This window comes from Zonotrichia leucophrys, chromosome 13 (genome assembly GCF_028769735.1).
Source record: "Zonotrichia leucophrys gambelii isolate GWCS_2022_RI chromosome 13, RI_Zleu_2.0, whole genome shotgun sequence".
NCBI classification, from domain to species: Eukaryota; Metazoa; Chordata; class Aves; order Passeriformes; family Passerellidae; genus Zonotrichia; species Zonotrichia leucophrys.
In genome coordinates, this window is record NC_088183.1 from 10,068,904 (window position 1) to 10,082,034 (window position 13,131).

Here is a 13,131-nt window from a genome sequence, read left to right on the forward strand (position 1 = left end):
AATTTACATTAGTGCCAGAGGACTTTAACGTTTATTAAAGCTTCCAAATAACACATTTGCTATCTAGAAGTATTTGATAGATATACCAGTCAGCCATAAAAAAGTGAGCATTGGTTACTTCCCTGAGGAATCCAGACAATTTTGCTTTCTCTAATAGGAATAAGGTAGAGGTTTGTAAAATGTCAAACTGCAGCTTGTGTAGCATCACCAACTGAAGCAGGCACAATGAGCAAACGTCCTGTTTATCTAACAAAAGCCTGTTTGGTTTGGTTATTTTAAATTAAAGGGTGTCTGAATTAAAGTACTGAAGACATTTTACATACAGAAATGAAGAATAAGTGTTGGCTACAGTGATAGGCATGTCTGGCTTCCTGCACACTCAGATGGATTGAGACTCTTCCTCACATAACTGCTGAAGTGAAGAGTGAGTGAAGCTAATTATCACTGTACATTAATTAACTCTTCCAGCTCATAATGACAGGTTTTATCATATATGGTTTTGGGTGCTTCAAATGGCCAGAAAGACCTTGTTTATTTATTTCTGTCCTACAGATCACTCAGGGAGATCTGGCTTTGTTGCTAACAAAGCAGCACTCCCCAGACATTAATGGTCTGAAAGGTTAATTCCCTTCATTTAAAAATAGCAATCTCAGGTGTGAAGAATTAGGCTAAAGCACAGCATCAGGTGTAAACTGGTGCTTACTGCAGATACATTGCGAAAGATATTGCTGGCTTTCAAACAACTCCTCTGCTTGATGTATTTGGTTTGGGTTTTCCCCTGTCTGTGGTGATATGCATCAAGCCAAGGGTGATAGCTCTTAACTTCTTGTCCATCTCCTGCTTTTGCTGCCTCTGTATTGAGGCTGCAATCCATCACTGACACAGCATCAAATGCTGCTGTGTGTAGAGATAGAAAGGTCCCAGCAGATGTGTTGTGCTGTGTTTATTCTGCTGTTTGTGTTTTGGCAGCTCTCGATGCCTTAAAGCCATGCCAGGAGCTCTCTGAAAGCACTTTGAGAACCTTATCTCAGAGCCTTTAAATGGATTGGACAGACATGGACAGGGAGAAGTCTGTAGATCAGTACAGGCTGCTCCCAACACCCCAAAATTCCCTGCTGACCTACAGCTGTCCTCCTTCATAGCCCATCACAATGAAACTGTGCTGGTCAGAGCCTTCCTGCCATTGCTGCTGGCCCAAAGGTCCAGCCCATGGAAAGAAACCTGTCATCCAACCATCCTTACAGCAAAAGCACAAGGAAATATGTAAAATTAATACCATCTGGTCAATTCTTTCTAAAGGCAGAGTGCTTGGTTTTACCACTCTGTACAGACTGTGTGGGGGTTCCTGGAGTGTCCCATTGTGCTGTCATGGAGCATCAGGGCTCTGGGATGGATGACTGACCCCAGAAAGTACAACTCACACAAATGGAGACGTCATACGTAGCCATACACAGTAGGTTTGCCTTTAATTGCCTTTGATTTGCTGAAGTGATTAAACAGAAATTCAAGCCTGGATTTACAGAGAACATCCCTGTTTTCAGGAGTGCTGCTCAGCTGTTACTGTCTGGGAGTGTGTCTTTTCACAAATAGATCTATTTACCTTTTTGTTGGTTATTTTGTTTCATTTTGTTTTCCATATTGGAAAGCAGTATTATGCAGTATCCCTTATATTGAGAATCCTCAGCACCCACCTTGTACCTGCCCACTCACCTCTCTTGTCTTATTTTCTTCTCTTTCTTACCCTCACTGTCTTCCCAGGCTCTTTCAGTACAGTGTTTCTAAATCACTGAAGCAATTCATTACACTCTTTGTTTTGGGATGGGATTCTTAAGTAATTAGACATTCTTAAGCTATTTTTGTTGTTGTTGTTAATAGACCTCTATAAGGGACATTTACCTCTCCTGCTCCCCTCCTCCCTTATCTGCACCTTAGTATGCAGCATCACCAGTTTAGCTTAATAGCTTTTAAAAAGCAGAACAATATAATCTTATTGTATACAAAATATAATTTAGAGAGAGTACACAACAGTCACAGAGAGCTGAGTGTGTGAGAGTGTGTGTGTAAGATCACATCTCTGTGGGGAGTAATAGATTTACAGCAGAGTGGGCTGTGTTTTGAGTAAATTAATCATTAGAAACAGACAGTTTCTAATGAAACAGGACTCATGCATAATTCACTCAGGATTTCTGTTATATTTACACTCACCTAATAGTTGAGACAAGCAATATAGGAGTTATGAGTTGTTTGCCTTGACTGTGTGGTGTTCCTTCATCTGCATTGATGTTCATGACATTGTTTCTTCCCTCTGGTTTGACAATAATTTTTAATTTTTTAACACAAAAATAACAGCTAATACTCAGCAGGCAGCAAATATAATCAGAATAGCCTTGTTTGCTTTTGTGCTTTCCCAGCCCAGGCATTGCTGTTAGTTACATCTTCTTTATGCTGAATAGTTTATGGGAATGCTGTCTGAGTGGATATTTGGGAGAGATGTCCTGGTGCAATAAAAGCAATCATCCACTAAATCATCTAGAAATCCCTGGCTTGGGAATGTGTTTGGGCTCTGTGGGCAGTGCCCACAAAGTAGTGTGTGCCCACTACCACTTTGTAGTACCAGGAAGGGTCTGAGCCTGCTCAGGGGTGGGCACTCAATTTTGGAAAAGCCACCCACTGCTGACTAGAAGCCAAAGGTTCTTGCAGACATGGCCACAGCCATTTTTTTGCCAACCACAGAAGGATAAAATTCCCAAAAAAGAGAGAAAATCCAGTCCTTCAGAAAGTGAGCTGCCTTAGTGAGAGCCATTGTATCCCACAGCTCCTGGAGAGGACAGGTGTAACATGAGATGAGCACAACAGCAGAGCAGCCCTGGGAAGGTGATGTGGAATATGAGACTTAGTGTGATGTGCCAGATAATATGTGTAACAAAATTCAGTGGATGGAAATTGAAGCTAAAAAAATTAATAATAAAATGTGTTTGCCCACTGAGACTAAGTAATCATTTGAAAAAATTGCTCTTTGATGCTTAAATTAGGGCTGGAAGCCTTCCTGGGTGGTGTGCTATAGAGCAAACAAATTATGGAGCTACTGCAGGGAAAATCTTGTTGAACTTGGGGCAGGAGGTCAGAGTGTGCACATAATCCCTCTTGGCTTTAAAAATCTATAAATCTGTGGCACGCTGCCTAGGTGGTGATAGGCACTTGATAAATTAGGTTTATTGTGTGTTTTCCCACCTGCAGGTTTCCTCCTGCCTCCCTCCCTGGGGCTGCTCCTGCTCCATTCCAGGCAGGACACAAATCTAGAACTTGCCTTTGGACTTGGCAAACCAAGTTGTAATTCTTGGGCTTCCCAAGAAAGGCTGCAAATTCACCCACCTCTTTCTGTACATTAGGGGCTGAGGCATACGATTCATTTAGCTTTATGCAGTTTGGAAGGTAATTGTTTAAGGTAGGAATAGAGTTTTTGTTTATAGAACTGGGAATTAATATTCTCATCCTGTAAGTTTTTAATATATTTTTAAAACTCGTAGAGTAATAGATGGGTGCTTTTTCTTGTAATAAAATGAAATATTGGAACAAATATACACTGAGGCAAGCTTTAACTCTTCCAGGTTGTAAATGTCTATTGTTTAATAGTATCTACTTCATAGCATATATTCCATTCCATTTCTGTGATAAATTTGGTGAGCTCCCAGTTGCTGCTAAATTATATATGGATACCTGATAAATGTACATCTTATTAGCTGAAACACATCCCTAAGATAAGCAAGTTAGTTTGGATTTTTATTGTTAATTGAATTTTTTCAGCAGAGGCAACTGAAGGATGTTCATGAATTTGCATGAAGTTAAACATCTGCTCCTCTTAGCAGGAACTGAACCAGGGTTTCACTTAACCTGTAAATTCAACTCAGGAATAAAGCAGGTACTCAGCCTTTGAGGGGCTTGGTTGTGTGTGAAAGAGGCAGGCAGGTGATGCTGTGAGGGAACAGGATGTAATTAGCAGCGTTGCCTTAATGTGACATCTGTGGTGTGTGGCTCCCTCTGTGCACAGAGATGGTCTTCAGTGATGTTTGGAGGCAGCAGAACGCTCCCTGTGTCATTTTCAGGTGTTACAGGAACACTGCAGTGGGGTTATGTGCAGTGCAATTGCTGCAGAACACAGCCTGGCGGTTTATAGGAAGCTTTCTCTGAATGATCTGAAGTTAAGTGGTTGTTATCCCTGATGTTTATATATTAAGATTTGGGTTACTTTCTCTTCATCCTAAATTGGTTTGCTCAGACCTTGCATAGAATCATGAAATCATTAAGGTCAGAAAAGACCTCCAAGATCAGAAAGTCCAACCTTCAGCCAGATATCCCCATTACCACTGTCCCATTGCAAAGTGCTGCATCTGCTCATTGTCTGAACTCTTCCAGGGATGATGACTCTGCCTCTTCCCTGAGCAGCCTCTTCCAAGGTTTAACCACTCTTTCAATGGAGAATTTTTTCCTGATATCCAACCTGTAGTATTTACAGCCTATAAAAATCAGAGTTGGGAAGATTCAAAACTCACAGAAATCTCTAAATTGGAAGAAATTGTCAATTCCAAAAAGATTTCTTGATGTTCTCCTCCTGCAGCTGCACTTTCTCAGAGGAGTCTGTCTATGTAAATTGTTGAGAAAAGCAGTTATTTTCTTCTTTCCAACCACACAGGAAAATTGGGAGGAAAGTCCAGCCAAACTCTCCATGCATGTGCAGAAACAAGCAATTAAAGGAAGAGGAAGATAGATAGAAAGAGACAGGTAAAAAATTTGCATGGCAGAATGGGGATTTGCAAGGAGACCCCTGAAGAACTGAAGTCATCTTTAATTTCCCTGTCCCCATGTAAACTTGTTCTGTGGAGTCAAGCAGGCTGTAATGCAGCAGATCATTGGGGTAAGGAGTTCACATAATGTCTCACTCAGGTTCAGCTGTCTGATCTTTTGGGACCACATTTCCACTGTTCAGCCAACACTTTCATTTTGTATGTAGGAAAATAGGCTGGTGCTGATGAGGAATTTTGCCATAAATGGCACAAGAATTAAAGAGCCACACTCAGGAATAAATTCATAGCATTTTAGCTTAGTCATTTTCTGATCCTTCTAACAATGCCAGCTAAAACCTGAGTGAAACACAGGAAAGGGCTGCTTTGAAAACAGGACTTTTCTCCAACCCCTTAATTTTGTCTAGAAATGATATTTTCAGTAACTATATCTTTTTTGCCCTATAGATATGGATGAGAAAACAAATCTTAGTGCTCTCATCTCCTGCACTGAATTTCTTCCTGGAGCTTGAAAACTGCCACAGGAACAGCTGAAAATAGTCAGCATGGTCTGAGAGGATCTGTCAAATAAATTGACACCTCCAGTGCCTCCTGCCTCAGAAATGACACTCTTCAGCCTGCTCCAAACTGCTCTTTATTGCCACATATGGTGGTGCTGAAGGGCTGCCTAGAGAATTAGTGCCACTGGAGTTCCCCCTTCAGTGGTGGGTTATTTGTACTGGGCTGTTACCATCCTCCCCCACGGGGACAGTGAGCAGGAGCACTGTCCTGCCCTGGTGGGTGGATTTCAGGCAGGTGATGCTGAGATCCAGGAGCCAAACAGGGCTGGCAGCTCTGTGTTGTTATGTCCTATCTCACCTGCAGGGATAACACCACACTGAGTCTGACCCTGTGCTGGGAGTGGCGGCACAGTTTCAGATTTTCAAGGGCTAAGAGCATATGGACTGGGTACTTGTGCTCCAGCTGTATGGAGATGCCACTCAGGGGAAACTTCTGGAGAGTTTTTGAAGGGTCACAAGAAGTTTGAGCCTCTTTGGATGCCTTGTGATGTGTTTCTTGGTAATCAAACACTCTTAGCCTGGATGCTAATGGCTGCACAGCTTCTCTCATGGATTTTAGGCAGAGCTGCAGGTGCCCCCTGCCATTCTTGCAGCCCGTGTAGTTTTGCTGAGAAATAGCTCAGGAGCCAGGGGGACTCAAATCCCCTAAAGACTCCTGTGTGTGTTGAGGCTCACATCTGCTGTCAGGTGATCTGCACACCAAGGTCTCAGGGATTGGTGCTCTGTAGGTGTTATCAGATCATTTTTGATATTTAAAGAAGTGCTGACATTTCGAGTAATCATTGTATTGTAGGGCACCTTGCACAGTAATATTTCACTGGGAGATTCGTTTCCCCATCAAAGGAAGCTCTTTGCTTCCTCAGTTTATTTTTATTTTGTACCCTGCATTCCTTTGAAGGACACTTTCATCTCCAGCCTTGCTGTTCCTCTGTTATCTGCTTTTACTCAGAACTGGGTTGAAGATTACTGTGGGATCCAAGTGTAAATCCTGCAGCAATTCACAGAAACCAGGAGTAAAATTTTTAAAGAGGACAATTATTGAGGGAGCTGGATTAATGATCTGTCATCACAATTTAGCTACATTCACCACTGACCTTTCACAGGGAGGATGCTCTTGATAAATGTAGATCATTACTGAGTTCTGACATAAAAACATAATGGCATTCTGTGTTCCTTGGCAGGCTGATCAATATTTTATCTGCCAAAGCATGCAGAAGTGCTAAACAGGATGAATTACGTGGCTGCAGCAAAACAGAGCAAGAAGCAGCATTGCTTGGAGCAGAGCATGTAAATTTGACAGTTATTTGCCACATTTTAGCAATCACACCTTAAAATGCTGGATTTTTCTTTTACTCTTCTTCTGTCTTATTGTTTTTCTATTTTTTTTTTAATTCAAACAGTTCTAGGCTTCACTGGGTTTGAAAATGCTCTAAACTGATAAGAAGGGCTTGTTTCATTGGAGACCTTCCCCAGCACGAAAAGGGAAATAATGGACTACAATTGAAGAATCAGTTTAGGGCATGGCAGAATAGCAATTTTAGCTCCTCCAGAATTTGTGTGGGTGTCTCTGTGTGTGTTGGCTCCCAGCTGAGTGGTGGGGATGGTGCCTGAGTGCACACAGGGGGTCAGCTGTCAGTACCACACAGCACCTGGAACACATGTGGGGGCATTTCTGATGTTCAGAAACAGGGCAGGGAAGGAATGCTTCAAAACCCCTCTCTGAAGAGCAGTGGTGGTCAGCTGAAATCACAGCATCACAAAATCCTGAGTTAAGAGGAGCCCACAGGGATCATCAGGTGCAGCTCCTGGCCCTGCACAGGATAACCCCAGCAGTGTCACCATTGTCCCAATGCTACCTGGGCTCTGTCAGCCTTGGTGCTGTGTCCTTTCCCTGGGGAGCTGTTCCTGTGTGCAAACACCCTCTGGGGGAAGAACCTTTTCCTAACATCCAGCCTAAACCTCCCAACACAGCTTGCAATTGTGAGCAGAATCCAAGTCCCTGGGGAGCTCTAACAAGGAAACCAAGCTGAGAGACATCCATTAGCAAGACCTACCAAGGAGAGCAGCCTGAGATGAGATAAACTGCTAATGATGAGTTTGTGTTGCAAAGGAAACTGCTGAGGGCAGTCAGCAGTGAGAGAGGAGAGTGGGGATAAGTGAGAGGGCACACAGACAGCTTTTCTGACATTCTTTTTGCTTAACAGTCAGATTTGTAATACCTGGAAGAACAGAACCAGAGGTGGCAGAAGCTTAAAGAGACAGTATTTAGTAGATAAAGTTGGTAGATGCTTGGCACAGTGTAAGAAGATTACAGATGTCAGGACAGCAGGAGAGAGTGAGAGGAAAGGAGGGGAAATACAGAGCTTGCTCTCCAAGATGTATAAACCAGCTCAGTGTCAGCAGTCTCTAAGGAACTTAGGTTAAAAGATGCAATAATAATGCTTAGTAAATAAGGGGAAGGACCTTTGCTGCAGGAGAATCTTGCTGTCTTTGGTATTGACTTTCCAGATGTTTTGAGTAGCCTGAATGTGTCTCCTCCATAACTTGGCTGAGCAGGCAATGTCTTTTCTAGGACATCCATGTCTGGTTACTGAAAGTGCCTTATTTTGTTTGAAATAAATAGCATTAGGTCTGGGTTGTGCAGCAGCACATCAGCTCAGACATCCCAAGCACAGATAATTTCTGAGCTTTGGACAGACTTAGTGTAAAGTTATAATTTCAGGTCAGAGAACTTCAAATGACCTGGAGAGGTTTTCCCTCTGATCTTCCACTACAGTAAGAATAAGTATATAAATGATATATTTATATGCATATATATATTACAGTTGTAGTGCATTTCTCTATCGATCTGTTAGTTCAGTCAAAGGAGCAAATTATCAATCTCACACCCTGGGACAGAACTTTATTGCTTTTACTTGTGTGCTGCTGAACAGCTCAGCACTGCTGGGCTCTGCCCAACTGCTTCTGTGTCACTGCAACCCTCAGATGTCTGGGATGTCAGGGAAAATGTGCAAAGGTGTGAGACCCAGGCAGTCTGGCACATCCCCACTCTGGAGAGAGGCTTGGGATCCACTTCCAGCAGAGCTGGAGAGTGTGATTTTCTCCAGAAGGAAGTAAAGGTATTGATTTGACAGGGGCTAGAAGCACCTTCTGACTTTCTGCCTGCAGCATATGTTAGCAACGTGTGAAACTGGACTTACTTTTTAAATAAGAGACATAATTGTCTTACTGCTGGTTTTCTTTGATGTGTTCACCATGGACTGGCCTTACCCTGCTGTGCAGATGGGGGTCTGCTGGATCCATGACCCTGAACATAGCAACAGTGAGATGGGAAAAAATGTACTATGAGTTTATAGCAGGATTTGGGAATTGCTGCCAGAGCTGTCACCAGCTCTGTCCTTCTGTGCTTTTCTTTATTTCACCCTTAGTGCCCATCACACTTGCCTGGAAGCTGCAGCATGGCTGTGACCCCCAAGGTAAATGGGCACATTTACCTTGGGCTGGCTGGCAGCCCAGATCAGTGTGCAGTTTTTCAATAAAAGCAGTTTTGTGGTGGCTTTGTTTTCTGAGCATGGAAGGATCCAGGAGGGTTGTAATTCAGTGAAGGAGATCACTGTCCCCTGGTCACATGCTTGAGGGAACTGGGGGTTCAGCCTGAGAAAAGAGGCAGGGGGACTTTCTCCCTCTCTGTAATTACTTGGAAGAAAGTTGTAGCCAAGAGAGGGTCGATCTCTACTCCTAAGTAGTAGATGACAGGATGAGATGAAATGGATGAAATGTCTTCAAGTTGTACCAGGGGAGGCTTGGGTTGAGGATTAGGAAAAAATTCTTTTAGATTGACTCCATCCAGCCCAGGATCGTGGTGGAGTCCCCATCCCTACAAATGTGAAAAATCCCTGTAGATGTGACACTTGGGTTAGTGCTGAGGGAGGAAGGCTGGGAAAGCCTTGCCCAGGTAACAGCAAATAACTAGAAAAAAAAAGTGCCAGCTGCTGAAAACAAACCTGGAGGGTGTAAAGTAAGAACTGCTTTGGCCTGTCCTTGTGGGGAGCACAAGGTAATTGGGTCAGCCCACCCAGGTGTCACCATTACCTTGCCTGTAGCACTGCTGGTGCTCACTAATGGAACCACAAAGCAGAAACAGAAGTGAAAGAAAATTAAATCGCTTTCCTGTCTTCATTAGCCGTAGATACATTTCTGGGATTAACTTTTGATTGAAAATAAAATTCCAGCTAAGAGAAAAAATATTATTGCAGTAGCTAAAATAGTATATACAACAGAATAGCTTGACTAAATGGGTACAGTAATCAGGTTTTCTCTTAAATAAGCTAGTGATTGAATAAAGAAAATATATACTGCCTTCTCAAACCGTCAAATGACATGGTTTGGAATAAAGAAGTCAAGAATAATAAACTCATAGTAGCTGAATAGCCTTGTTTTCTCTGCAAAACAAGTCTGATCCCAAGTGGGACCCAGTGCTTTTGGAGGTTGTTTAGAGGGAAGGAAAAATTTATCAGCTGCTTAATATCCCTGAGCAGCAGGAAGCTCTCCAAACTAGATGGGACTGAGTTCAGGGCAGGGAATAAGCTTTGTCTTGCAGTTCTTGCTCATGTAGCAGGAGGGCACTGACCTGGCTGGTGAGCACATGTTCAGCCTCTGTGTCCTCTCTCACCTTCTCAGGTCATAATGCTTTTGAAGTTGTGAGCACAAAATATGAAGGGTGAAAAAGACCCCTTGACAGTAGATGGGTTTGCTATCAGAGAAGTGCCTCCCACCTGGAATTTTAATTGGGTTTCAGTTGGAGTGGGACCAAGAGGTCCAAAATGTTGCAGCTCAGCAAGAAAGGGACAGGAACATTAGTTGTCACTGTGCCAGAGTCTTCTGTTATTTTTCAGAGGAATAATGTTTAGAGTCTTTGGGGAGCTGATCTACAAGGGTACTGTCCCTTAAACTGAGGTGACACCATCTTCTCTTAGATTTAAGATTTAATCTTAGATTTAATCCAAGAGGATGAGTCATGGGATATAAAGGAAAGGTTTGATTTAAACCCAGTATTGCACAGATTAAGGCTTTTACATTATAGGGAAGTTACATTATAGACATAAGGACATCTGAGGGAAACAGCTGGAGGTGCTGATGCTGTTGGTGGGGTGTGGTTGGTACCCACAGAGTGTGGGACATCTGGAGCCTGAGGCTGCTCCAGGCTCTGCCCCAAGGCCCCTGCAAGGCACCAGCCACTGTGCTCTGCACTAAAGAAAACAGATTAGCACAGAAGGACAGCTGCCATTTCTCATTCTGCTGAGCTCTGCCAGCCAACAGATGAGCAGAAAAGGATCATAATATCTCGTACCACTTTGGCATGTGGATGCATTTCCTCGAGGAGGGGAAGAGCTGGATGCTGCAGGCACAGCATGAGCTTTCAGGGTCATGGGGGTTCAATCTGATTTCTTCAGCCAAGCCAGAGCCACTTCAGGGAGAGTGGCTTGAGGGCTTTTCCCTGGTAATAACCTTTTTCCCTGGTCAGGGACAGCACAGTGTTTATTTCAGCCTGCAGCGGGGTGATGAGAGCAGGCACCAGTGACACCACAGCTGCAGGGGCTCCCCACAGCCCTGCCCTCCTCACTGTCCAGGGGCTCCCCACAGCCCTGCACTCCTCACTGTCCTTCCTCTGGCCTTCTACCACCCCAGGCTGCCTCTGGGGGTTCCCTGAGATCAGCCCCATGTTTGACACAGGCTGGCAGTCTGAGGTACCAGCTATATCAGTGGAACTTTCTAAACATCAGCTTCCCCAGGTTTATTTTTTACTTTATGGGATATATTTATTCATATAGAAAAGCATAGAGCAAATTTAATATTTGTTGGAGTTACAAAACTGAGTGTGGCAGTCTGTAACTGAAGCCCTGTAAAATCTGGAAGGTAACATGCTGGAGAGTATCCCTGACAGCAGGATTTAGAAAATCTGCCAGCTATTACAAAAGGCAACAACCACAGGAGCTCCTCAAGTGCGGAGCTGAATATGCAGACATGTGTGCCTAATTTTTCCTTTTAGGACCTCAGTCCTTTGAGGAGATATGGGTAAATGGAGATAGTGCAGTAATGCTGTGTTATCTCTCAGGGGACCGGTGCACAATGGCAGACTACAGCCGGCTGAAGAGCATCCTGCTGGACCTGCAGGCCCGGAGGCAGAGCCCCCCTGGCAGCCTGGCCAAGGACAGGCCAGCCCAGCAGCGATTCCTCATTGGAGAGCTCTTTAAGCACTTGGATCTCAACAGTGATGGGCACCTCAGCAGCTCTGAACTGGCTCAGGTAGGTTTATTGTTCAGTGAGAATGGAATTATGAGGTGGATTTTCATTCAAAGTGTGAATTGAATGTAACACAGCAGCACTCGGGTGGGAATGGTCATTTGTACCTGTCCAGTCAGCAGCAAGTACAGGAGGAAAGTCTAACACAGTCAGTGAGTCTCTGAGCATTGTCTCAAACATTTGAAGCTCATCTCCAAACAAAAAACATGGCAGTTTTCCAGCCCCATCCATACTTCTCAAAATAGATAATAATCCTTGCTGTGCTGACTGACATCTTCTGAAGTATTTCCAGTTAGCTGGCTTGGGGAGAATCAATTTAGATTTTTTAGGTGCATGTAAGTTAGGCAGCAATCTCTCAGTTCTTCTCCCTGCATTCTGGACTGTGCATTAGCATAGAGTAATGTGACAGCAAAGTTGGGTGTTTGTCAGCAGGTATATTGTCCTAAAATCCCTGGGTGGATGCTGCATTGTGGATTAGCAGAAATTGATAGAAAAGGTAAGAGCTTGAAAAAACTATTACTTCTAATTTCAGGCATGCTGTGCTGTTGGAATTCATCTCCTTGGTAAAGTGAATCAAACAGTCAGCCTGAGTACTCTGTGTCCTCAACTTGCTCTTTGCACATGCAGACCTGGGAAAACAGTCCTGTAAAATATCTTTCCCTTCCATTATGTCATCCATGAGAAGAATTAGAAGCAAATGCCTTCTAATAGCCTTTGGAAACCAGTCCTATCTAGGACCTATTCCAGTTTCCAAAGCTGTTCCTTCATAGAATTATGGAATAGTTTGGGTGGGAAGGGACCTTAAAGCTGACCTCATTCCATGCCATGGGCAGGGACACCTGCCACTAGACCAGCTTGTTCAGAGTAAATTCACATTTGAGTGGCTCATCCCACTCTGCCTTCCCAGGGAACACAGAGCATGTTACAGGCACGAGCCTGCTCCTCCCTGAGCTCACTCCTCTCCAGGACAGTTTGTGCTGCATTTTAGTCCTCAGGCTGTTTACAGGATGCTTGATCCTTTCCACACAATGCAAAGTGTCAGTGTAAATTCCCTTAGATCTCAGGGCTATGAATATATGCAATATTTCCTCTGAAGGCAATGATTTTTTCATAAAGACATGGTAGCTATAAGAAAACACTTTTATCTGAATTCAAAGCCGGATTTTACATAGTGGAATCTAAGTAAAAAATATTCTGTTCTATTGTCCAATTTTTTTGCCCTTTTTACAGGAAACTTATTTTATTAGGATTTTAAAACTCTCATGGAAATAAAGGTTTGGCATCCTGCAAGCAATTGTAATTGCAAAGGAGCTCAGGCAGTGCTGTAAGGTCTAAGCAATTGTTATTGCAAAGGAGCTCAGGCAGTGCTGTAAGGTCTGCCTCAAAGCTCCTCTGGGCTTTGTTTGAGAAGTGCCTGGAGCCCAGATCTCTCTCACAAGTACAAACACAGACATTGGCTACTCTTATTT

General features: G+C 43.5%; 1 protein-coding gene across 4 annotated transcripts in view; it reads left to right on the forward strand.

The window, feature by feature from the left end:
• FSTL4 (follistatin like 4) overlaps nt 1-13,131 on the forward strand; it is a 207,076-nt gene that overhangs the window by 96,850 nt on the left and 97,095 nt on the right. For all 4 annotated transcript variants that reach the window (XM_064724985.1, XM_064724987.1, XM_064724986.1 and 1 more), the window contains one exon: nt 11,475-11,665. In XM_064724985.1, the coding sequence (XP_064581055.1) occupies nt 11,475-11,665 (191 nt within the window). The remainder of the gene's footprint in view (nt 1-11,474; nt 11,666-13,131) is intronic.